At 36.6% G+C, this 24,796-nt stretch overlaps 3 protein-coding genes and 1 long non-coding RNA gene across 9 annotated transcripts in view; 2 read left to right on the top strand and 2 right to left on the bottom strand.

Moving 5' to 3' along the window:
- The first annotated feature begins 657 nt into the window (after positions 1-657).
- Positions 658-8,854, top strand: LOC109859505 (phosphatidate phosphatase LPIN3). Of its 4 annotated transcripts, XR_002250718.1 has the most exons (12): positions 658-859; positions 1,135-2,130; positions 2,209-2,333; positions 2,421-2,626; positions 2,941-3,120; positions 3,503-4,024; positions 4,188-4,269; positions 4,349-4,616; positions 4,698-5,201; positions 5,289-5,392; positions 6,052-6,488; positions 7,183-7,271. XR_002250718.1 is itself a non-coding variant. In XM_020437839.1 (11 exons), exons 1-11 carry the CDS (start codon positions 671-673, stop codon positions 7,325-7,327), a joined length of 3,318 nt encoding a protein of 1,105 aa, XP_020293428.1. In that variant the 5' UTR covers positions 658-670; the 3' UTR covers positions 7,328-8,854. The 4 variants fall into 4 exon arrangements, 3 of the variants coding, with proteins under 3 accessions (XP_020293428.1, XP_020293427.1, XP_020293429.1); XM_020437839.1 differs by lacking the exon at positions 6,052-6,488 and having other exon boundaries at positions 2,944-3,120; positions 7,183-8,854; XM_020437838.1 differs by lacking the exon at positions 6,052-6,488 and having other exon boundaries at positions 7,183-8,854.
- Positions 8,657-10,362, bottom strand: LOC109859510. The gene is made up of 3 exons (XR_002250719.1): positions 10,257-10,362; positions 9,965-10,144; positions 8,657-9,832 (listed from the first exon to the last, which is right to left on the bottom strand). It is a non-coding gene; the product is annotated as an uncharacterized LOC109859510 (long non-coding RNA).
- A 211-nt stretch (positions 10,363-10,573) lies between these two features.
- LOC109859504 (mRNA turnover protein 4 homolog) lies at positions 10,574-11,877 on the bottom strand. Its single transcript, XM_020437837.1, has 4 exons — positions 11,694-11,877; positions 11,158-11,477; positions 10,834-11,067; positions 10,574-10,761 (listed from the first exon to the last, which is right to left on the bottom strand). Exons 1-4 carry the CDS (start codon positions 11,719-11,721, stop codon positions 10,615-10,617), a joined length of 729 nt encoding a protein of 242 aa, XP_020293426.1. The 5' UTR covers positions 11,722-11,877; the 3' UTR covers positions 10,574-10,614.
- Positions 11,878-12,513: 636 nt separating this feature from the next.
- Positions 12,514-24,796, top strand: part of LOC109859501 (14-3-3 protein zeta) — a 35,213-nt gene continuing 22,930 nt past the window's right edge. For 2 of the 3 annotated variants that reach the window (XM_020437827.1, XM_020437824.1), the window contains exon 1: positions 12,514-12,611. The gene's annotated coding sequence lies outside the window, so the exon portion shown is untranslated. The remainder of the gene's footprint in view (positions 12,612-24,796) is intronic. The other variant, XM_020437826.1, reaches the window with a different exon arrangement.

The following is a 24,796-nucleotide window of genomic DNA, read 5'->3' as shown; positions in this document are numbered from 1 at the left end:
ATTGGCTCGGCCGTGTCACGTGGCTCGTTGCGCGAGCCCAACTGTTTAGACTACCGTCTGCTGGCTGGTAGTGTCAGGCGCATTTGTCAACGCACGTCTCGACGGGAACAAAGGATTCGTGGAGACACCGGGGATTGTTCGTTCAAGGTGTTTTTGCTCCGGCGTTGATTTTTGCGCCTTCGTCGCCTCACGATATCGCCCACTTTGCTCTTTTATCAACTCGTTATCGATTATTGTCGCGAATTACTGTATACTGTGAAGTGTGTTCGACAAACGTCTCTTGACAGCTCGCCGTCACTCTGACGGCGTCGTCGGCGAATCGTCAATTGAATTTTCTTGCTCGTGTCGAAAACGGTGTCATCAGGATCGAGGGACAATAGTGCGCCAACGAAGAAGAGCTGTCGCGACGAGACATAACCGATTTATTTATTCTCGATTCTCGAAATCAATTCACCGAACGCGGAGTAGTCTCTTGAACCTTTGGCGGTTCTCTGTCTCTTTCTTCTCTCTCTCTCTCTTCCCTCAGACCAACCTTCGCATCAAAGACACAACTGCCAAGTATATACGTTCCTTTTGTTGCGCCGCGAAATTTTGAACAACAATCTGCTAACTGAGCGTCGTCTTCCTGTCAATCGTGTTCCGCGGCCTGTGGTGCACGGACACTTGGGACATGTACAGTATGAACTATATCGCTAAGATCATCAGCAATTTCCGTCTTTTCTACAACGAGATTAACGCCGCGACTCTCACCGGCGCGATCGACGTCATCGTCATTGAACAACCGGACGGTTCCTTTACTTGCTCGCCTTTTCATGTTCGCTTCGGCAAACTCGGCGTACTTCGCTCCAGAGCAAAAGTGGTGAGTCTCAAACATTTACTTTTTAATTTTACTTTTTAATTTTCTTAAGTGATTTTTAGTAATTGCTAAATCTTGTCTTAACTACCCAAAGATATTCTAGATCGGCATAAAATAAAAGTTTCCAATGTCTCTTTTTATATATTAATAAGTTTTCAATATTTTTTCATACATATACATGTTATTTATTTTTATTTATATCTTTGTTATGTATTGAATATAAAACATCTACTGTACATAAACATTTTGCGGATATTAAAGCAAATGAATAAATTTAGGTGGACATTGAAATAAATGGAGAACCTAGGGAGATTCATATGAAACTTGGAGATTCGGGAGAGGCCTTCTTTGTCGAAGAAGTCAGCTCGGATGGATCCCCAACGGACACAGAAATTCCGCCACATTTGGCTTGCTCACCTATACCCGATGATAATTGCTTTCCATCGGCAAAATTCCATCTTCTGTCAGATCTACCTCCGGAGCAGAGAGAAAAGATTCTTATAGATTCGGTTCTTTCTATAGAGCGTGAAAAATGGGAGCAGATGTCCGCCTTGCCACCGAATCAACGGGAAAAGTTTCTAATAGAGCAGTTCTCCGATCTTCCTGCGGAACATCGCGAGAAATGGCTTCAGATCGCTTCGCTAACCGTGGAAGAGCGTGATCAAATGTTTAAGGAATGTTTTGGCACTATATCCCCAGAACAGAAGCAGCAAATGATCAGGGAACAATATTCAGCTTTAAAGACAGAAGATAAGGAAAGTTTATTTAAGGAATATTTTCCGGAACTTTCTGTAGAGCAGAGACAAAGCTTTGAAAGAGCTCTGCTGAGTGATTGGGAGAAGAAAGAGGAGAAATGGGAAGAAAAGCATAATTCCAAGGATGAAAATGAAGACATATTTGACATGGATGGTATCAATGACGAACAACCAAAATCACTGTCTTGTCCAAAATCTTTTGTAGCTGTTACTTCGTCTGACAGAATTCGTAAGATTAGTGTAGTGAAGAATGATTTTAGACCCATCACTGATGATCCTCAAAGCAGTAGTAGTAAGGAAAAATCTAGCGACGAATCAAACACGTCTTTAAGTAAGAAAAATTCGAAGGAAGAAATCATTGAAGAGATAAAGATTACCAATTCGACTAAGAGAAAACGCAAGAGGAAGAGTGTTATGAAGAAAAAAGGTTCGCAGAGAAAAACCAGCAACGGCAGTAGCAGCCAAACAGAAGCAAGCGAGACTGATGCAATTTTCACTGAAGAATCAATTAGTGAAACAGTAAGTACATAATATTATTATTGTAATCAACATTTATCATTTTTATTTATTTATGACACGCTCGTATTTATCTTGAAGGGTCCCACTCCAATTGCAGAAGTTGAGAAGAAGAATACTATCGCAGAATCTGTGACATCATCTCAGGACATTGAAAATCGTCCCGAAACTGATTTTCATTTCTTTAGTGATTCAGAAATTACTAAGTAAGTTGTTTTTTGATATCGGACTAATAATTTTTGGAATATATCTTTGTATTTATTTATTAACTTGTTATGATGTGTACTTGAAAGGAACAAGGACTCCAGACCAAGTTCGCCTGTTCAATCAGACACGGAATTTGAAGTGCGCAAGATTATACAGGAAGGTGCTGAAATAGAAGACGACAAGAATCATCAAAGTTGGAGATGGGGCGAATTGCCCAGTCTATCTGTAGAATCGACGCATACTTTGCATAGAAATTCTTTGAGTTCTTCGGCAACAACCAATCAACCGAATAGTCAGTATATAATTTTAGTATTTTTGTTTAGTTTTGTAAAAAAAAATACAAATTTCTCTGTTCCCTGTTAACAGTATATTAAGGAAACTTGCCGATAGTTTATTTTTTTTTTTTTTTTTTTTTTTTCACAGATTAATAAGTGTCATATTGGTTCTCTCTGATATAGAGAGTCAATATATATATTGTAGGTGTGTGTATATACATATATACACAATAATATTTAACAAGATTCAATGTTGTAAATCTTTCCACAAAAAATATCTAACTTAGACGCTTGATCGCTAACTATTCGCAAATCGCTTTTTTAATGACAGAAGACGCGCAACGGTCTATGCTCAGTGGCATGTTCTCTTTTATGAAGAAGACTTCTCGCGTAAGACATAATCCAGAATCCGAAGGAATTTATCTTAGTGATCTTAATGCCGACGAATTGGATCCCGAAGTTGCAGCTTTATACTTTCCCTCTTCGCATCGAGGTCCGACAGTAGTCAAAGGTAGTATATAGTGAATTTGCTTTCGCTTTTGCATGTTGAATGGTTACAGTCAAAACTAACATATCATATTTTTCCTATATTTTTCCTATCTTTTGTATCATATTTACTATATTTTTCTTATCTTTTGTATCATATTTATAAAATTAAATTAAAATATTGTTTGTATAATAAAATATTTATTAACGTACAAGTGTGTGTTTCATATAATAAATCGTTTTATCTTGTGCGTTTTGAATCTTGTTAATAATAAAGTAAATAACAAAACTGTTTATTTGTAAATAAGGTTTCTATTTAAATTAATTATTTGTGTGACTTTGTGTTGCGCCATATATCTTATATATGTTTTATATCTTAAAAAGATATCTATCTGTTCTTTTCGCAGATAAGAAAACAACAGATGAAGAAGATACTGAATCAGGTAACGGGCCGAGCTTACCTCAGAGCCCCAACAGCGTTGAGGGAGCTATCGGTGGACCAAAGTCGTTGGACAGCGATTTCGAGGAACCAAAGCATTCTATTTTCGATAATAACGTAGAAATAAGCATGTCCTTGTGCGGTGGTCTGGACAGCGAGAACGGACCTTCTAAGGAAGCTTTCAACGAAAATTTGTTGCACTTTGAGGACGTTTGTACTGATCCAAAATTGTATGAGAATCCAAACCTGGTTGTCAAGATCAACGGAAAATACTATAATTGGGCTACAGCTTGTCCGATAGTATTAACTTACGTTGTTTTCCAAAGACATTTGCCACAAAGCGCAATCGAAAATCTATACATGCCGGTGCATGAAGACAAAAAGCAACAAATTACTAGCGGGAAACCTGAAAGTCGTGGCGGGTATAGTTCCTGGTTTTCGTGGAGACGTTCCACGCAACCTTCTAAGAAACCAGATAGTATCGATCAAAGTAAGATTTGTTCAAATTGTCGATTTAATATCTAACAAATATTTACTATACTTTTTATTTGCGTTATTTTAAATGCAAATATAATTATCTATATTGATTTTGAGGAATACGCACACATTACATCGAATCAATAATGAATTGCTGACTATTGATTTTATTACAGCTGATGGAATTGCTACGCAAACATCCGAGCAGCCTGTGGAAACTAAGACTGTTATTAATGAAGATGTACCTTCTGTTGATAGGTAAATCTTTTTTTAAATGCGTTTTTATATATATATATTCATCTTTTTTCATTTTTTTAAGTATATTACATCTTTACAGAGAGGTAAAGACTGAAGTAAACGCAGATTTACCAAATTCGACTGAAGCGATAGAAACCTGTACGAGATTAATAACCGCGCCCAATGAAAGCGCGTTTTCGAAAACTGAAAAAGCGCGAGAAGGAGAAGGTGAGGGATACAGCGGCGGTGAGGATTCCGACAGTAATCATAACGAACCAGCGGGTATAAAGATACCCATTGAAAGAAGACCGTATTATGAATCCACAGAGAAATATCGCAAGACTTTACGATTGACATCTGAGCAGATAGTAAGTAGTTTTTATACATTTTGCTTGAGAGTGTTTTGTTCAAGATAGAACAAAAACGATGAGTTTTAAATTATTTTACAGGCGAGCCTTGATTTGAAGGACGGTCCTAATGAAGTGGTCTTTAGCGTAACAACTGCTTATCAAGGTACAAAACGCTGCAAGTGCCACATCTACAAGTGGAAGTGGGACGACAAAATCGTTATCTCTGACATAGACGGCACTATTACGAAATCAGACGTTCTGGGTCACATATTGCCGATAGTGGGCAAAGACTGGGCACAATCGGGAGTCGCTCAATTGTTCACAAAAATAAAAAACAACGGTTATAAACTGCTGTATCTATCGGCAAGAGCGATCGGTCAAGCTGGAGGTACTAGGGAATATTTAAGGAACTTGAGACAGGGCGACTTGTCACTGCCGGAAGGACCGTTACTTTTGAATCCTACAAGTTTGATCTTGGCGCTTCATCGCGAAGTGATAGAAAAAAAGCCAGAGGAGTTTAAGATATCTTGTCTGAAAGATATTCAGGCCTTATTCCCCGAGGGATCTGAGCCGTTTTATGCTGGATACGGAAATCGAATTAATGTAAGAATAATTATTCGTATTTTGTTGAGTAATGAATTTAAAATATAAAATATAAATAAATAATCTATATGGTTCATTTATGTTTAGGATGTCTGGGCATATCGAGCAGTAGGCATTCCTATAATGCGAATCTTTACCATAAATTACCGAGGAGAATTGAAACACGAATTGACGCAAACATTCCAATCTTCGTAAGTATTGCATCACTACTTGTTTTACAAAAACAAAAGTTTGAACGAACTGTTTTGGTCTGTTTGTTTGTGTGAGCGTATAACAGCAAAATGAAGAATAAAGACGTATCTAAATCTTATCTCGCTCAAATAGCAATGTATACAATGCAATGGTAGCCTAAATTGCTATCTTTTTTTTCTTCTCACTGTTTTTTAACACACTGTCTGCTTTATAACATTAGTTTGTTAGTTTCTTTATACACAATATATTGTATACTTTTAGACACGCGTAGTATTTAATTAGTCTTGAAACCTAACTTTGGAGAAATCTTCTGTTAAATCTTCTGAATAATTTGTTATTAATCCGAATAATTCCTTTATATGCAGATAAAACATTATACAATACTTCGAGCGTGCTTGTATTTCTTACGTAACAGTGAATCTTATTTGCATGATTGCCGTAACTTCTCTTCAACTAACTTTTACATCCGAAGCTTATACTAATTATTATGATTTAGTTTTAGTTTTGTAACATTTAAAAAAAAATGTTTTATTAACAATTTAAATCTTCACAGTTTTTACTTAAGGCTTAAGCATTAGAGAATGAAGTTATTGGTTGAAAAAAATTTGCAAGTTTCTTCCAAACGATATTGATAGGTCGGATATTTCTGTGATTACAGTTATACGCGTCAGTGCAATATCGTCAATGACTTGTTCCCGCCACTACGACGTCAAACGTCTACTGATACCGGCACAACCGTAGCTTTAATCGGATAAAAAATAATTAAACAAAATGCAATAATAATAATTGAATATTATTTAATATAGCAATCGTATCCGGTACAACACATTGTTGCTTTATACATGAAACATTGCCATGTATAATGCAATCTTGTGCTCTTTGTCTCGATAACTGACATAGTACAAAACTAAAACGTCTGGTTTTATTTAGTATAAAGAAAAACACGCAAACAATATGATAAGAAATTTTCGCAAGAAAATTATAAAAACAAGTAATTTAGTGCTAATATATCGTAGTTTTTGGGATATATACATACATATATATGTATACATATTTGGTTGTGCAACAACTTCTGTCTTCTTTATGATTTATAGGGTAAGCACTTGTTTTGTATACAAAAGCACTTGGTTTGCTTTTCATCCGCTTGATACGCTTTAATTTTAACACTTATGTCATTGGGAACATACATCTTGTTACTATTTCAGGCAGCAGTGGAAAGGGGACGAAATATGAATGTAATTCATAACACTTTCAAAAACATTGTTATTTGAATGCACAAGCAAAGAGAATTTATATCTCTTGTATCAAAGTTATTTTATTTGCTTATCGTTCATAATTTTTCAACCAAACTTTACAATCGCTCCTGCGCAAATTGCGACTCATTTTCTTCTTTTTTTGTCTTTTTCTTTCTTGTTCTTATTTCAACTCTATAATAATATATATACATAGTATATATATATAACTTTATTTCATGCATTTGTGTTTCATTAATATAATCTTAGATGCACTGCTTTTTGTGATTTTTAACTTTTAATCTGACGTTTAAGGTGTATATACATGTAACAATATAATAATTTTATGTGATATTAAGAAATTCGAACTACAAAAGTGTCATTACATTTTTTTAAATTAATCATGCATTCGATTTGTTTTATATTGAACATAAGCAATGGACGCAAGTTAGACATTCATTTTTTAATCCTATTGACAGCACAAGGATATAATATTTGTAAATATTTATATATCTAATATTTGCTCTGCATTTCTTTTGTTTGTTTTTTCGTTACAGATATTCGAACATGAGCTTTATCGTTGACCAAGTATTTCCAGCGTGGCGTGAAGACGCAGCCGATGAGTTCAGCACTTTTGCGTATTGGCGGGATCCGATACCAGAAGTATCAAAACTCGAAGAGTTGTATGCTCAAGCTACCTAAATCTTACCACCTATCATAGTCATTTGTCCGTATTACGAACAATAATATTTATATATCTTATTTAGCTAACTTTTATACCCAGTGCGCGCACGCGTTGACTGCAGTGACTTTGACCGGTGTGATCATCCATATATAATTAAATCTCACAAAAATATGCAAGAGATTTTTTCAGAAGTTAGTCTTGTTGTTGCTCAGGTATTAGACAGTTATTAAACAGATTTACGTATAAGCAATGTCGATTACTTTTTCTTACATGCAATTTGTTAACTTATAAATGAAGGTATACATATAATGTATCTTAGTTTATAAGTTATTATTGCGCACACGTACAGACACATATACCATTTATATATAAAACATATACATATATAATTTGTTATGTGTCTTATATATAAATTATATGTAAAACTTAGATATACTGATAACATGATAACTTATAAAATAATAAGTTTTTATAGTTTCTATATCATTTATATGTGTGTGAACAAGTTAATAGGTGATTTGCAAAGAGTAAACTTTTACGTCGAGTAAGCGCCCACACATTCCAACTTCGTTACATTTAGATAAAATACCATCTTTACATTAAACAATGTCAAACACATGTCTGTCAGATTTATTCACACCAGTCAATGTACATAGCGTGACTAATGTAACTAGATACAATATAAGTATATGCTTCACACGTAATTAAAGCGAGTCTTGTACTTGATAAAGTAAGCAAAGCTCTCTTAAATGACAGTTCTATTGTCGAATCGTTGTAAAACACATGTTTTGGAAAATTAACATAGCCGAAAGAAATGTCTTACACATAGCGCGAATTGTGTCTAATATATTCATGACACAACATGTACACGTCGTATTAGAAAGCCTCGCTTGTTATTGCACACATGTAAGTTTTATACAAGCACCTAATTGTCTCTCTACTATATGTGTCGGCAATTTTCTACACTGAACTTGAAACTTTGCTTAACAAGTGGTAATAGATTATCGTTGTGTAAGACACAAGATAAGAAAGTCGATATAGTCGATATACCGATCGCTTACGTTCCCTTATTTTTTAGACATTTATAATTTCAGAGAGCTATAATTTATTTTTGTATGAGATCTCTTTTAAGTTAGCGTGCTGTGAAATTGCCATATCCCAAAAATGATGTTGATCATTTAAATTGTATAATATGTAAGGATTATGTTAGGTGATGCGTGCGGATAGGAGTTTTGTTTTCAGCCAGCGCACACATAAATTATCGTATATAAAATAGAGCTATGTATTCCATAGATCGTGATGTAGGAGTTTTTTTTTTTTTTTTTTTTTTTTTTTTTTTTTTTTTTTTCTTTTATTGTCCTATTTTCATTTACGTGTATGTAATGCATTCTACCAGATTTCAGTCTTTCATATGTTGTCTAAAGTACGTTGTTTGAAATGCGTAAATTAAATTATTCTTATATTTTAGAAGAGTAATTTACTGTGTGAAAAAGTGAACTCGACAAGTCACGGCTCGTGCTTATCAAGTCATGCAGTTGAAGCAATAAAGGTACAACTACATCTGACCAAAGAGAATAGATATTCAAAAGTTTATATGTGTTATCTGTGTTAATAACATATTTATTATGCAACAGACAGGATAGGAAGATTACCAAACGCGATATGTGTATCCTTAAAAACATCCTTATTTAAGCATATGTGATACAGAGTGACAAATTTACGAAAGAATCTTAGATTCTACATTATTAATTTAGAACGATTTTTAATTAACATTAATTATTATCATTTTGTAATGTTATATGTATATATGTACAAGATGCACGACGTCACACTGTGAATTTGTAATTATTTAATATTTAATTTGTAGAATTACTTTATTCGTTTTTTTGTTAAAACTATTCTTAGTACAAATAAATTTATAGACAATGTCTGTTTACAATTTCTTTTGTTTATATAATTTATGTATTTCTCTTTATCATGATACAACTATTGCTTATTAATAGACATTTTAGTTTGGTGAAAACCTTGAAAAATTTCGAAGTAATTATATAAAAATATAATAAAAAAGAAATTTATATATTATATCTTTCGAACTGCTAGACATATGTGTGTGATCTCTCTACTACAAATAAATATATATAATTGAAGTTTTTATAAGTAAAACAATATTTTAGAACACAGATATGTAATAAAATTTATATTATGTTTAATATATAATTTGTGTCATATACATGACATAGGACGATCTAATAACACATATTTCATATCAGTAACAGCAAGAGAGTGTGATAAGATATCATCAATTATGTTTTTCTTGAATTCAGTTTATTTAATCTTATTTTGACATTATAAATATATCGAACGCCAGCTTCTATGTGGAATAAGTGTATCTCCTGTAGTCTTTCAAATCATTAACAATAAAGATCAACAAGTAGACCTTGATCATGAATGTGATTAATCTTAAGTTGATTTTTATATAATTATTTTTTTATGGACGTTGTACTCGGCCACCGAGTTTTAATCTTAAAAATATATATACCACATTAGACATATGCAGCGTAAACGGATATTATTTTACAAGAAAATAGATTGTTTTTGGAATTTTTTTTCAAAACTAGTAAAGTCCAAGCTAGTTCCTCTTATTATATGTATACCTCATATTTTAATTTTTGCATATATTTTCTTCTACCTTCATTATCTGAGTGTCCTAAAGATTCAATGGAAGATGTACTTTGCTTCGTATCAGAACTAAAATCGATTACTATTTTAGGTACATTATTATTCTGAACACCATCTTGATCTTTAGATATACTTCCAGACCAACAATACATGGCCTATTAGAACATATTAACACGAAATAGAAGAGTTAACATAAACACAAATAACTTAATAAATCGAACTTAATAAAATTATTTAAAATCTTAAAAGTAGTGTTGTGTTACTCACTAATAATATACAAATCATCCAAAATATAGTTATAAGTATTGTTTGCATACTTTAATTTTAATTATAATGAATGTTTTAAAAAGATATATTTGTAACACAAAAACTTTTTGACATGTTTACCAAATTATAAATTATTCGACATTCATTTTTTTTTTTTTTTTTTTTTTTTTTTTTTTTAGATATAAGTGATAATTTTTTCATATAAACTTTTATAATGAAAGTTTCACATTCACATTTTTAATGAAATTTATATAAAAGTAACTTAGTACATGTATTGAGATAAATGACAGTTGGTTTATTGATAATAATCAAGTATATTCATGTAAAAAGTCATTTATTTAAAACTATAATGTACATTTCATGTATCATTATTTTCTACATCCATTTCTTCTTCATCATTTTGTTTTGTGTTATCAGATTCTACAAGTTTTTTAAATCCATATTTTTTTGTATATACTCCCAAAACTAACAGCTTAAACACTCCTAGTTGTATGTCTAATAGTTTCTGTAAAATATATACTGGTTAGTATATTAAACAATTTTCATTGATTATATTTAAAACACATAGAATACATACCAAAATTTGTGCCTGTTCTGGAGTAAGTACATCGCCCTTTCGACAAACTGTAAATGGTTTTGTCAAAGTAATAACACCCTTTTCCAATGATGTAGGCATACCAAGTTTTCTCAACTGTGGTTCCATAGTATGTTGAAATTGCTGCAAAGATCCATCTAATTCTACTGTTTCAGGTGATATAAATCCAGCACGTGCATATTCTAAATCTTCGTATTCCTTTGCCCATTTTATCACCTGTATATAAGTACGCATTAATACATACATAGAACATATATGTATATGTTATTGCAAGATGCAAAGTTAAATTAATATAAATGTTTTTACCTGTGAGTTTGGTCTGTTAGTAAATAACAAACCACATTGACCTTTTGATGTGTAATTTCTCAATGCATTAGCTAATTTATGTATGCCATCTGCAACTTCAGTTTCTTTTGAACATCCTAAGCCCAATGCGATTATTCTGAGTTTACCAAATACAAGTTTACTGTCTTTCCATTCGGAGCGCAACTGAAGAAGCTTAGTGTTTCGTGTATTTTGCACAGATATAAGAAACACACGTCTGTATTCGTATACGCATTTTTTAACATCTTCTATAACTTGTTGTTTCAAAGCCAAACCCTTTTTATTTGTTCGAGTGAGAGATACTAGATAAAAAAACATATGTTAGCTGCATATCGTTGTTGCTTATCATAAAAAATGTTGCTAATAACAGAACAAAATAAAATATTTATACATTGTATAGCAACAAAACATTTTTTCTAGATTTAATTATTGAACGAGGTACTATTTTAAGATGATGATTTTAACGATTAGACTATATATTATTTAAATTATTGTAAAAAATATGTAAGATTACTTACTCTTCTTATCTCTCTTTGATCTTGGCATTTTTGAAGCTAGATTTTTTCACAAAATACAAGTATAACAGATATTGCTTTATAGGTTGGTAGACACAAGAAGCAACACTTGAGAAGACCACATGGTTTTTAGGGCCGTTGCACGTGAATAAATTTTAACCGTGTAACCGTAAACTCGTAAGCAGTTCAACCAATTAGAGACCAGTATTATCTTACTATTAACTGGAATGCTGACCAGCGATTGGTTCGATTTGCTTACGACCTTACGAATACATCTAAACTTTCGCCACGTGTTTATTAAAGCACGCGTGCAAAAGTGCAGCACTGAACACAAGAAAGAACAAGAAAAGCAATGCCGCACTTTGTTGCACGCTCTGCACTGTTCTTTTCTCCTTTTCTGACGCACTTCCGTCACTAAATACGGTAAGTTTAAAATAAATGCTTGAGAGAGGGCACCACACGAATTGTGAACTAAACTAGAAATACGTAAAAGTAATCCAGTTTTATTTAAATCTTACAAGTATAAGTTTAAAGTTTATTTCTAAAAGTTTATTTTTTTTCAAAACATGGTTAAGTGTCACACTTGAGATATAATCTTTCTCTCACCGATTTTATAATATAAAATCTTTATTATACATCGTACACATTTATTTGAAAATATAACTAATTAATATTCTCTAATTTATATGTTAAAAAATTTGGGTTTTTAATTGCAGAATTAATATGCGTCGCGCAAATTATCCCCGAGTAATCGAGCGATTCAAATAAGCGCGGGGCGGCGCGCCGGAAGCGGGCGTGCGCGCGCCGGGCAAGATGGTGGTTTCCGCTAGTCGCGCCAGTGCATTCAGCGAGAGCGTAGTGAACGGTAGCCGTTGAACACATCGAAAGCTCAATTTCTTTAGGCCGTTTACAGCGCTTTAGGTGAGTCTTTCTTGTTCCTTAACCGCGTTTTTTCCATATGTCTGTTGTCGCGACGATGCCGCGTGCCATAACTTCGGCGAATTAGATGACGTGCGCCGTAAACGCAGTCCGTGTGAACCCCGTAGCCATGCAGTACGACGACATCGGCGGGGTTACCTAGTCGGAAATTTTGCCGGCGATAATTTGTGTCGCGAATTTTTCCGTCTTTTGCTACAACTCCGTTTGATGAAATTGTGTTGATTTCTAGAGCGTGTAAAACATGACAATTTGTGATTTGGATAAAATGCGGACGAGATATCCGTGCGAAACGTTTGTTCTCTAGGCTACATCGCGCGATCAACGATCTGAAGGCAGCTGCTTGCCGCACCGATGACGCACGAGACGCGCGTGAGGGCGAGAGAGAGAGACGGAAAGAGAGTGAGAGAGAGAAAGAGAGAGAGAGAGAGAGAGATAGAAAGAGAGAGAAAGAGGAGTTGCCCGTCGGCAACCGCCATGTTGCTTCGCAGCCGGCGACAAAATTCCTCGCACGTTGCGAGGGGCTTTTATCTCGAGAAAAGGATATCTCACAAAGATATACATATATATGGTATAATTTGATGGTTATCAATCGCGGACGTCATGTCCGGCGCGGTTAAAAGATGACAGTGCGAAAAAAAATTTACGCGACTTACTCATCTGACCATTCACACATCGATTTTCTCTCTCTCTCTTTCTTCCGCTCTTTTTCCCCTTCTCTCTTCTTTCTTCCTTCCTTCCTTCCTTCCTTCATTATCTTTCTCGGTTCTTTTAATCCTTATTTACAGAACGCTCGTTGTAAGAGTTATTATTTGCTTTGTCTTACATACGTTTAAAAATGTTCCCGGTAATTTTTTCTCAAAGCACGAGGTGTTAATTGCGTGTCAAAAGTAGGTAACTAAACGTTAAATAAAAACGCGTTGTGTGTGTAAAAACAATTTTATATGAAATAAGAATATTTCATAGTAGCGGTTTGTTATATCGTTTATTCACAATAATTGTACGATTTGTGTCGGGAATAGTTTTTGCATAATGGTATACAATTGACCACCTTTGCCTTGTGCGCAGTTTGCATGTGTATTAGCGCGTTAAACGTGAAAAAGTCGGAATATTGTGTATGAAAATAGTAGACAATCCTTGTGCGTAAGATTACATCCTTAAAGTAACACAATATACTCATCTTTTCAAAGTAACAGGAAACAAACGTGTGCGGTGAACATTTTTAAACTGGTAATTTAACAAGATAATATGCTATCGTTATCTATCGCTTTGCTAATTTGCGATGTGTGTATCATACACTTTTTTTTTTTCTTATATCAAGATAATGAGACTTTAATAACGAACAAGCGCACGCGCGCAAAATCGTTTCTCGATAATATCAAATACCCCCTGATACACAGTTCATCGCTGATTGGATAAAATAATTTTTTTTTCGTAACTTTTCCTACCAGAGCCAATTCGCGGTAATTTAAGCTGTTTAATGAACGATATTATCAGTTTATCTGTCTCAGCCAAAGTTCTCGCCCACCTTGTCTCGAGGTCATCGAACAGCCGACGACGTTCCTTTTCGTCAAGGCTGACACTCTCCTTCTCTCCTTATCCCTTTGCCGTTGTATCGAGGGGATATAATACTACGTATTTGCGTAACAAGCGAAGGCCTCTTCTACGTTCTCGGGAGGCCATCGCGCGTTCGTCACTTTTGCGAACACTCGCGATCGCTCGCGACTATCACACCATTCATCCGTTGACGGTTTTACTGACCGCCTGTAACCTTTTTACGCACGCAAGGGGATAGAGTACACCGGTTGTGTATTATATACAGGATGTCGAAAAACAATTGTAAGGTATTACAAATCGATCTGAAAACGGAGCAACCCTCCTATTCGAGTACAGATATCTATATATTTTTTTTCTATCAATTTAAAAAATATATACACACGTTGCTGCTATGATAGTAAAATTTTGTGACACTGAACGTTTTTTGAAATTAATGGGAAACATTGAAGAAATTGTTAAAAGAGATTGTTCGGAATCTTTTAACGTAAGATCTTATCAGAACTGTTGCAAACTTATTTTCAAAAATTTTATATGTGCGTATAAACTGCATTAACTACAAAAATGTCAAATTTGTATACGTTATAATTTATAATATATCTAAAATCAATACTCTGAATTTTAACACATACTGATGCTGTATTGTTGTTTAATGTGATTCGCTATTGCGAGATACATAGGTACGTACATGCATCTACCTACATGTATCGCGAGTTGCAACAATTATGATATCCATCACACTGCGTTCCCTGTAATCGGGATTATTAATTTAATCAAAACACGCTTTAGCGCGCGGTAATGACTAGTTTGATATATTATTTACCAGTAATAACGGACATCACAAAAGGTGTTTTGAAGTTTCAATTAGTAAACAACTCATTGAGTTTGTTACAATACACACATAGACACACAAGTAGAATACAAAAAGCTTAGTAGTTTTTTTTTTTTTTTATTTACAAAATCTATTCGAACATGTTTTAGCAATTTTATCACACACGTCTCTTCGAACTGATTTGCTGAATTTTACATCGTGTTTTTGTGCTCGCGTTAATCAGCTTTGATTTCGAAATAAAACGCGTTGAAATCCGACGGTGTTTCGCCGTAATGTGCCGCTTGTCGATCCGTCTCGTCGGTGTTTATTTGATCGCTCGTCAATTTTGCAGATGATATCGCCTCGAATCACAATCGATTAAACGCGTTAGTAATTTTCCTCCTAGCTCGTAAAATTGTGTCTATACGTTCTTTCGAGTGAACTCCGCGAACTTCAATTACAACAGATATCTCGCGCTTCTAATTTTGTCGAAAGCAGCAACAAAACGTCTGGCGTGCGATCAATCTGCATCGATGCTTTTAGCGGTATGAACGCAATCGCGGCGATTCTCTTTCGAGCGCATAATTTCCTTTACCAGACATTTATGTGTGTGTATGCGTGTATGTGCGCGCGCGCGCGGTTATTTTGATCGTTTATATTTACAAAATTCCGTGGGAGTGTTTTTTTTCTGAATTGCGTTTGAAAACTCGCCGTTAAAGCGCACGTTTTAACAATCGCCGCGTTGCGTTTGACGTTTAATAATCGACATAAAAATTCATTTTCGATTTGAATAACGATCGACGTTTCTTTGTTTTTTTATTGTTTACAAAAGCACGCAGTCAAACATTTTGACGTCCGCATAAAGTGTGTTACTGAAGTTTGCCATTATCGCGAATTTTGCTGAAATTTAATTGCGCGCGAACACGGGAGAATAGAGGCAATCAGAGTTTTTTCTTTCCCCCGTTTGCACAGAAACATTTCGAGATGGTTGACGGTGGCGCGCTAATGGATCTGAAAATCGCGTTTCTGCGCGGTCGTTCGTAATGATTATTCCATCTGCGGGTGGAATTTGACTTGACGCGAGCTCATTTCCTGCTTGGAAAGCGACGTTCGTGATCGGAATCGCGTCGGGCCCCATTCAAGAAAGTCGCATTCATTCGAACGCGCGTGTCCCGCGAACGGAATACAATTCTGGCCCATCTACCTATACATACACCTCCATCCTAAATACGATTCTCGGTGATGAAACAAGTTCTGGTACAGAAACAAGATAAACACACACGCGCGCGCGCGGTGACGTTTAAATCATTTCCGGAACAATCTGCAAAACAATCGAACGAAATTTAATTTTCTCGGTTCGTCTGGCTAGCGTTTGCGATTTAAGAGCAATATCTCGATTGTCTGAAATAGAGCGTGTGTTATGACACGAGATTCTCGGTACGTATATCGTCTCATTTAATATTTCGTTATCGCGAATATTGCACGAATAGCAGAGTCGTGCTCGAACACAGATACGTTGAAGATATCGAAAAGCGAGATTCAATCGGACCGAGGAATTCGCCGATTGAAAAACTCGGTGTCGCTCGCAGCTATTGCCGATGCAACTCCGCAATTGCGTTTGCATGAATGCGTTTGTCGAGTCGCTCTTCGCGGGAGTGGCGTTAATTATCGCGCATCAATTAGTACCGCATTTCGAGCGAGCTCTCTGTCATTAACGCGTGTCTCTTCCCGCTGCGGGAGACGGAAACATCGAAACTGTTTCGAATCGCGAAACGCAGCTTGCTGCCTCGAGTTCACGTTGCTTTTAGCCTACGGGAAACTCACTCGAATTAACGTGATGACAGAATACTCAAGATCCCGACGAGCACTTTGAGGATGATTTTAACTAGGTGTGTGTGACGTCTACAACGTGTGCGTGACGTCTCTCAAATTTTATATTGTATATTTATACATGGAGCTATATATCGCGTTATACCGATTTTATTGATATCAAAAGTTACATCGTAACTGTTTCTTTTTTATCGCAAACAAAATTCTGAACGTCAAACTTGACATTATAATAATATAATGTCAAGTAATAAAAATAATTCGCGTCATAAACGAACGATTAACGTTATAAAAGCTGTCTTTGACACACCTTTAATTACCTTTCCACATTGAGCGCGGAAAGCCGGGGTGCTTTCATCATGTGAACGAGAAAGTTTCAAATTTAATCCGCGAATAAATGATTCATGTGATTTAAGTTCCATTTTGAAACTATGTAGTTGAAAATAAATAAATCGCGACATTACGTGAAAAGAAATTACATATATATCGGTCGGAACATCAAAGCGTCTTTGATATAGACCGCGCATTTAATACGTAAGAGGTTTAAAAATCGCGCTATTAAATGTCCCGTAACGTGAAAAGGATTTTCGCGGAACACACACACACGTGCGCGATTTAATTACTCGCGTGGATTCAACATTTAAATTGGCTGCGAAAATACAATTTCACGTAAATTTTAAATTAGTGAATTTATACGATCGATGATTATAATTGTATTTAATTAATATTTGTATATTTCACATATACGCGTATTGATCAACAAAATCATCGTTGAATTAATCTCGAATTTGCGAGAACGTGTGATAACACGTTGCATAACGGCACATAGGTAACGATTTAAAGGAGAAACATCAATCGGCACGTAAACCGGTTGCGTAATACGTCTCTACGACAGAAGGGCAATCTATTAAATTGACGTTTTCGTTGCGGGCCATCGAGCTATCGATTGCCGCTCGATATTACCGGATTAAATGGGAGGATGGATTTCAAATAGGACAATAACTATCTCTCTGGGATCGCTTCGTGCTCGCTCGGGGAAGGGATTTCGTCATTGCAGAAGTGCATAAAGTCAAGTACGAAGAAGAGATGCTCCTTATAAAAAATTATCAAAGAAACTGAAAATAGAATAAGGATAACTTTGTTCAGTCTAGGAATTTATTTGACTTTTTTTTCGCAAACCACTTTATCTCCATAATTAAAATATCACTAATTCATATTATTAGAATTTGAATTTATCTGGGAAAAATCCAAGCGGAGAAGAGATAATATATGCATTTCAAAAATCGGTGAATCTAGAAAAATAGAAATCTTTGAAAATTGGAACACGTAGAATTTAAATGTTGATCGAAGCGGCGTAAATATGAAAAATTCAAGTTCCGCACGTATAATCCCGAGATTCAAATCAAATAAAACACACACAAAGATGAAGTGATTCACGGAATAGACATTTTGCACCGAAATCACAAGCCTGTGATATCGAACGGAAGATTATTAGCGCCGTGTTTTCTTTTCGCGGAATTTCTGGGTGGCCGCGACATTGTTTTTCTCGGCCGGCGCGTGCAAATACACGCCCTCGCGAGCCACCCCTATTCAAGCTCAGCTGGATGATTGCGCAATTCCTCCCTCCTCCCTCTGCTCTCTCTCTCTCTCTTTCTCCCGACGAGTTACATTTGCGACGAACCCTTCACGGAGGGTCGCGCTGCAGAAGTGGTTGCAGAAAGGGTCTCTTCAGCTCACTTTTGAGAAACGCTTTTAGCGCACCGGCGAGCGCTCGGCATTCGTCGTAAGTGAGTTTACCGAGATAATTAGCCGGCCCTTCGTGTATCTGACATTCCCTTAGCCGGCATTTTTGTGCTGCATCTCCGAAAAAATTTAAAAATAAAAAGAATTCTCTCTTTTTCTCCCTTCTTTTCTGTTTTGTTTCTTTTTTGGGATTGCGTCACTTGAAGATTTTACTCTAACAACACCGGCTCGATCCGAGCCGAGTGAAAAGTGTTCATAATTCAAGTGAAACAAAAGAGAGAAGATATTGTTCACGAGGAGTAAAGTACTGTAGAAACTTAATCCCCAGTTTGTAAACAATATTTGCATAATCTTTTGCGTCGAGAAAGATTAAACTCTCGTTGAGATTGACAATTTTTTATTTTATTTCTGCCTGACTCTTTATTCAGAAAAGACCGACATTTTTTTCGTGTTCGTTGTACATCGCTCGCACGCGTATCGTATCGCGATACAGGATCATCTTTCCTGTTAAATATCAGGGAAAACGGATCGCTTGGCTTAAATGCCAAGCGGGGGAGGAAGATCAAAGAGAACCGGTCACAATGTAAATTAGAGAACACGGTAATAATCCGATTGTGCAACCACGTAGCGATTTATGTTTCGCCTTGTAATTCGAAGATCGATAAACCAATTGCGCGGTAAATCTTGCTGTTCGCCAATCGATTCCTCGCGCGCAATCGGTGTGTTTGTATTCCGGTTCGTATATATGTTGGCGACGATTCAGTTTCGGGTGTGACATTCCCGCGGATGCGTTTCTCATTACGCTTCGAAATAAAATTGCACGTCATATGCGCAGCAATTTCGCATGGGAGAGCGCGCGCGCGCGTTATTCGCGAACGCGCGAATGACGTGTCCGTGACGGCAGCGAGCGGTCGCGTGTGTGACTCACGTTGAAGAAATACACGGAAACCGCGTACGGAAATAAAATCGTCGAAGAGCGGAATGTAATGAGAAGAGTGCGCGGCGCGACGCGACGCGACGCGTCGCGGTCGCCCATATAATCCGTAATTATCCTTGGGATAAGCGCTGAATTTAATAGGCTCTCGCAATTAACCATCGTTAAGAATAGAAAGGCTACTTCTTTTTATATTTTCGCGAGGTTTTTTTTGTTTTTTGCCGTAAAATAGATCTGGAGAAAGTTATTATCGTGGGTATTGCTAAAAGGCGCGATTTTTTTTGCGACGTGAATAATCCGACGAGAGTACTCGCGTTCGCGTTGCACATCGTAGCTCGTTGCTATAAATCTTTCTCTGTTTCGGTTTACACTACGCGCAGAAAATGCATGCAAAAGTGCACCGGGCTTGACATCAGCCGCTATTCCAAGCCGAGTGACGCACTACTATCTTTCGTCTTTCGTCCGTCGCGCGTCGCCGTCGCTTTCGCTCACACGCGCTTTCGTGTGCGTGCACGTGCGTAGCGTAAAGTCTTCTCGCGTGCAACCTCTTTTTCCGGTCGGTTCCCTCTACGTGGGGACGCCTCGTTGACATCCCTCGGGCGATCATTCGCAGTTTCTCGGCTGTTCATCTCGCACACGATATTCCGCACGACACTCTTTAATCCCTATCGTTTCCCTCTTTTGCGCATAAAAACTACTGAGAATGAAATGTAATAGTGTGCGACAACGATTTCTCTTTAATACTCGTTTCATCTTCATCAGCGGGAGAAAAAATATGACTTTAATATGAATTGTCAAGCTTTCACTTCTATATGAACTTGAAACCTTTAAAAACTATACACACGCAATTCATATAATTTGTTTTTTTAACCACGTTTGGCGTATTAGTTTATTGTCAATATTTTTATCTTGCTTGGAATAACAAATACAGATTTTAAAAATAATTGACAATTAGGACGAACGTCTGTGCAATATATTTTTTAGCGCAAACTTCTAAGAATGTCTAACGGGCAGAAAACGCGAAAAATATTCTAGACGAGTAATCGCGCAATTTTTACCGCGCTCACGCCTTTTTGACGCTGTTCGTGCGCGGTTTTTCTGACTGAATGAAACTCGGAAGTACATAAAGGCGGCACGAACTCTTGAATGGCAAACGCAATAGTGGCCTCTACGCGATAGTTGTGTTAGGTAACTGTTAACTCACTTTTGTGCTCATGCATTTTTATAAGCACCATTTCTAATTTTTAGAATCTATTCTAATAAGTAAAACGTAAAATATTTGCTGAATATGCAGGGCAGACAAATGTATAACGAGAAATAGAGATTTTCATCATTTCTAAGTGATGTAATAAAAATTATCTCGCACAGAGCCATGATGAATAAAATTTATTTTTCATTTTGAAGAGAGAAAGAGAAAGGAAAAGAACGGGGAAGATAGTGGAAAGAGGAAAATCTAATGTTTCCATGTTTTGTAGACGTTTTGTATTTCGCGCAGCGATATTGCGAGAGATAATAGTGCCGGATCGCGACGATATTACAATTCGTGCTCGGATAGTCAGCATTGTGCGATGGGTGCCTATTGTGTTCTACGAGAAGAGACCGTATTGGCGTTCTTTTCTCGTACTCGGTAATGTATTTGTGCACGTGTTATTGTCGAGACGTCAGGAACATTTAGGATTCAAGTGTCTTCACACAGAACATTATCGTGTGGCATCAGTTGATTCTGTTTCTCGCGCAATATTTCGAATAGAGATAACATAATTAATGTGTTTTCTTTGTTCCCTTGTTTTGTAACGACGGTATATATTTTTAACTTTCGAGAAAAAGATAGACTGTCGTAATTTAAGAAAATCGTATTGTATTTAACGGTAAAAAACTTTATTAATGAAAAACGTTTATTTACTGTTGTAGAGGACAATTCTCAACGGCTCTTTGAATAATATTTGTAGTTTTTCAAAGAGAAAACAAAAGTAGGATTAATTGCAATTGATCGGAGAAAGTGAGAAAAACAAAACCCTCATTTTTGTTTTTTTCGACCTTTGCACGATGATGAGAACCCTTAGGCTGAAGTGGCTGCGTATATACACGGACGGATACAAATACGTATATGTATACATATACGCATATATAATGCCACCTGTGGCTCGTAGTCCACTCGAGAGCGACAATTTCGAGCAGATTTCACGTTGCCAATGTAGATCAGTTTTGTGCCGGAATTATCGGAGAAAGTTTCCAAATGGGTTTTCGGGAATGCAAAAGCATCTCTCGTATTTAAATGCTGTTTACATATTGAACAGCATAGAACTTTTGGAATTTAATTGGGAAAACATCAATTCGAAAATAGATAACGGCTCAGAAACTGTGGAAGTAAATGAAGATAATAAGGTTTTGATTTATCAATGGTTGCTAAGCTCGTGCACCTTTATCTGAACTTTGGAAAGATAAGATAGAATTGCTCTTGTCCCGTATTTCGAAACGCTGTAAAAATACATGTGACCTATCTAAAGAATTCACGGGTTCATCATCTCTATTTACATTTCAAAAACATTATTCATCGAGATTTGTTTTTTCTCAATTGTATCTCGTCGGCACGTTTTTGGGAGAGAAAAAATTACTTCAACTTTGCGAAATATAACGATGGTTGGGCTGTTGAAGATACGCTCGTTATCGGATGTATTTTGTAGACGAAAAAAAGGGTCTTTCGCATTTTTCGTGCTTCGCGAAGATCGCGATAAACAAGTACGCGGCTGGCACTTGAGCGCGCGCTGCAGTTTAATGCATATGCAATTATCGATTTACGTTGCTGCTGCTGCTGCTGCTGCTGCTGCTGCTGCTGCATCGTTGAGCTGCTCGACGTGATGGCGATTGGCTCGAGTAGACTTGACGTCGCCGCCACTGCCAGCGACGTCCGTATTTTCCACTCGAGAATTACTGCGGGACCGAATTTCCGACGGAAAGTTCGCATTTCCAGTTCGCCTCTTTTTTTCGGTATTTTCGACTGCCCGATACGGACGATATATCGATTCATCGCCTTTTCAGTGCCTACAAGGCATTTTCGGTCGAGCGCATTTCAGCAGTAGACGAGTTCTCTGTTGTTTTTATCTTGCCAACTTTTCTAACCAGATGTCGAGTACATGCTCGAGATTGAAATTCGGCAAAAACATTTTTGGAAATTCAGATGTCTATCGATCGTCGCTTTTATTCTTTGTCACGTAAAAGATGCGGTGTTTTTATCTCTTCTTAACTTTTTTCTTTCTTAAATTTTATTTGATTTTCTTAACTTTGCTCCGTTTTAAAATCCATTGTTGATCTTTTTATCATCTTTTCTTCCGTATCTTCTTTCGCTCTATTTCTTCGAATTCTCAAATGACGATAATGTGTGAGAAATCATATTTCCACGTCAGCGTAATTTGCACGCGACGTCGCGTAGCGAAGTCGGTTTTCTCGTTCGAATAAGTTTTTATCGTCTAGCATTATACAAAGGGTGATAAACGGACAACGTTGTTCCCAGGAGTACTTAGGTACCCGATACCGGTCATATAATACAAATGAATACGTAGACGTTTATGTACACACGTAGTACGTTATTTTCTCGGGTTTCAGTTTCGCAATTTCAAACCAAGAAAATTAATTTCTCAGATGCGCGATATTATTTAATTAGCTTTAATTCACACACTGGATTACTTAAAAAAGATGGAGACGCGTAAAAGTATAGCGCCGTGGTGTGATAGCTTTAGAAATAATTTTTATATAAATTGTTACGTAAATTTGTACAAAATTTCAAGTTTTTTATCGCATTATCTTGAACACGTTTTTTTTTTTGTAAGTAGAAGTAGGTTTTAGAAAGTAAGAAGAACACGTAGGTTGAAGTCGAAGAAAAATAGAACCCATGTCAGAAGCGACGTTGTTTATTTTGAGCAACATGACATACATCGAACAGCACTATACGCTAAAAACGACGTCATTGGGTACGCTTAAAATAAAGAGAAAAATCTCGCGTTGGTTCTTAATAATATAATACATTTATTACACATTGTATACAAGGTGTGTTAAAATGCACAAATGATAAAAATTATACTGAAATATTGTGTGTTGAGCTGAGGTTTTATTGTTGTGAAAATTTTGTTTGTAGAAATAATAACGGGAGGACGCGTCGAATTTATCATATAAACGGTAACGTAACTCCGGATCGCGTTATCGCGCACGCTCGTTCGTCACTCGAATTCGTTGGTTTTATTCCACAGAGACAAATGGATTCCGACCGAATAGGCAAGGTCAGTGTCGTACGTAAAGTATCGCACATGTCCCCCTCTTTCTCTCTTTCTCTCCGATTTGTAACGCTCGCTGCCGCCGCAGTGGACTCGCATCGCGACCTCGCGAGAAAAGCACATTCAAGTTGTTCTTTGACGCGAATCGACACGACGACGGACCGATTTCTGCGACCGCTTGCCAATTAAAAGCAAACACGCGGCTTCACCCCGCGGATCGCTAATGAAAGTAAAAAAAAAAAAAAAAAAGTAACTCCAGTCTGTCTACCGGATGTGTGTTCTGTTTACTACGCGTGTGTATCGATCTCGTTTCGAGGGACACGCGCGGGCGGGCGCGTTCAATCGCAGCACGTGTGGCGGCGGTGTCGCGAAGAAAATTCGCGCTTGACGGCACTTCGCGAAAATGAAAATCGATTGAGTAACGTTTATAAAAACAAACTTCTCAGACTTTGGCACCATTCGCGAGGATGTAAATATATTTACTGTTGACCGAAAAGTGTCAATCGGCATCACATCCCTCGAAAAATATTTTGCCGATACAGGCGGAATGGAGGTTCGGCGGAAGTGAGTTCATATGCGGCCCAATGCGTCACACGCAAACCACGGAGCCAATATTGATCTATTTGTTACTAACCTAGTGTATAACGCTGGTCTCTGAGTGTAACGTTAAAGGCTCGCCCACACTGATTTCGCATCGAGAATGGCCATTAAAATGCCAGATGTGACATCGCAAATCGCTTGAATTATTTGTTGAATTATCGATGGGCGGAGATCGATTCTCTCGTTGCTCTCGTCACGAGCGAAAGGAATTTTTCGCTTTACACATTATCAACATATTTTTAAAATACAAGCGATGTTCGCGCATTCGTTTTAGTAGAAATAAAATTTTATTTTTAAAATACTTGCCGACATGTTTGTGTAATCAAACGTAGGTACGTTTAATTACACAATTGATATAAAAGAGCTCCATACTGTACTGTAATACGGAGATAACGAACAATCTCGCTTGATAAAGCGCGTCAGGCTCAATTTA

The sequence above is a fragment of the Pseudomyrmex gracilis genome, unplaced genomic scaffold (genome assembly GCF_002006095.1).
Source record: "Pseudomyrmex gracilis isolate BER0280 unplaced genomic scaffold, ASM200609v1 scaffold_265, whole genome shotgun sequence".
In the NCBI taxonomy this organism is placed as follows: Eukaryota; Metazoa; Arthropoda; class Insecta; order Hymenoptera; family Formicidae; genus Pseudomyrmex; species Pseudomyrmex gracilis.
This window is presented reverse-complemented; position numbering and strand designations above follow the sequence as displayed.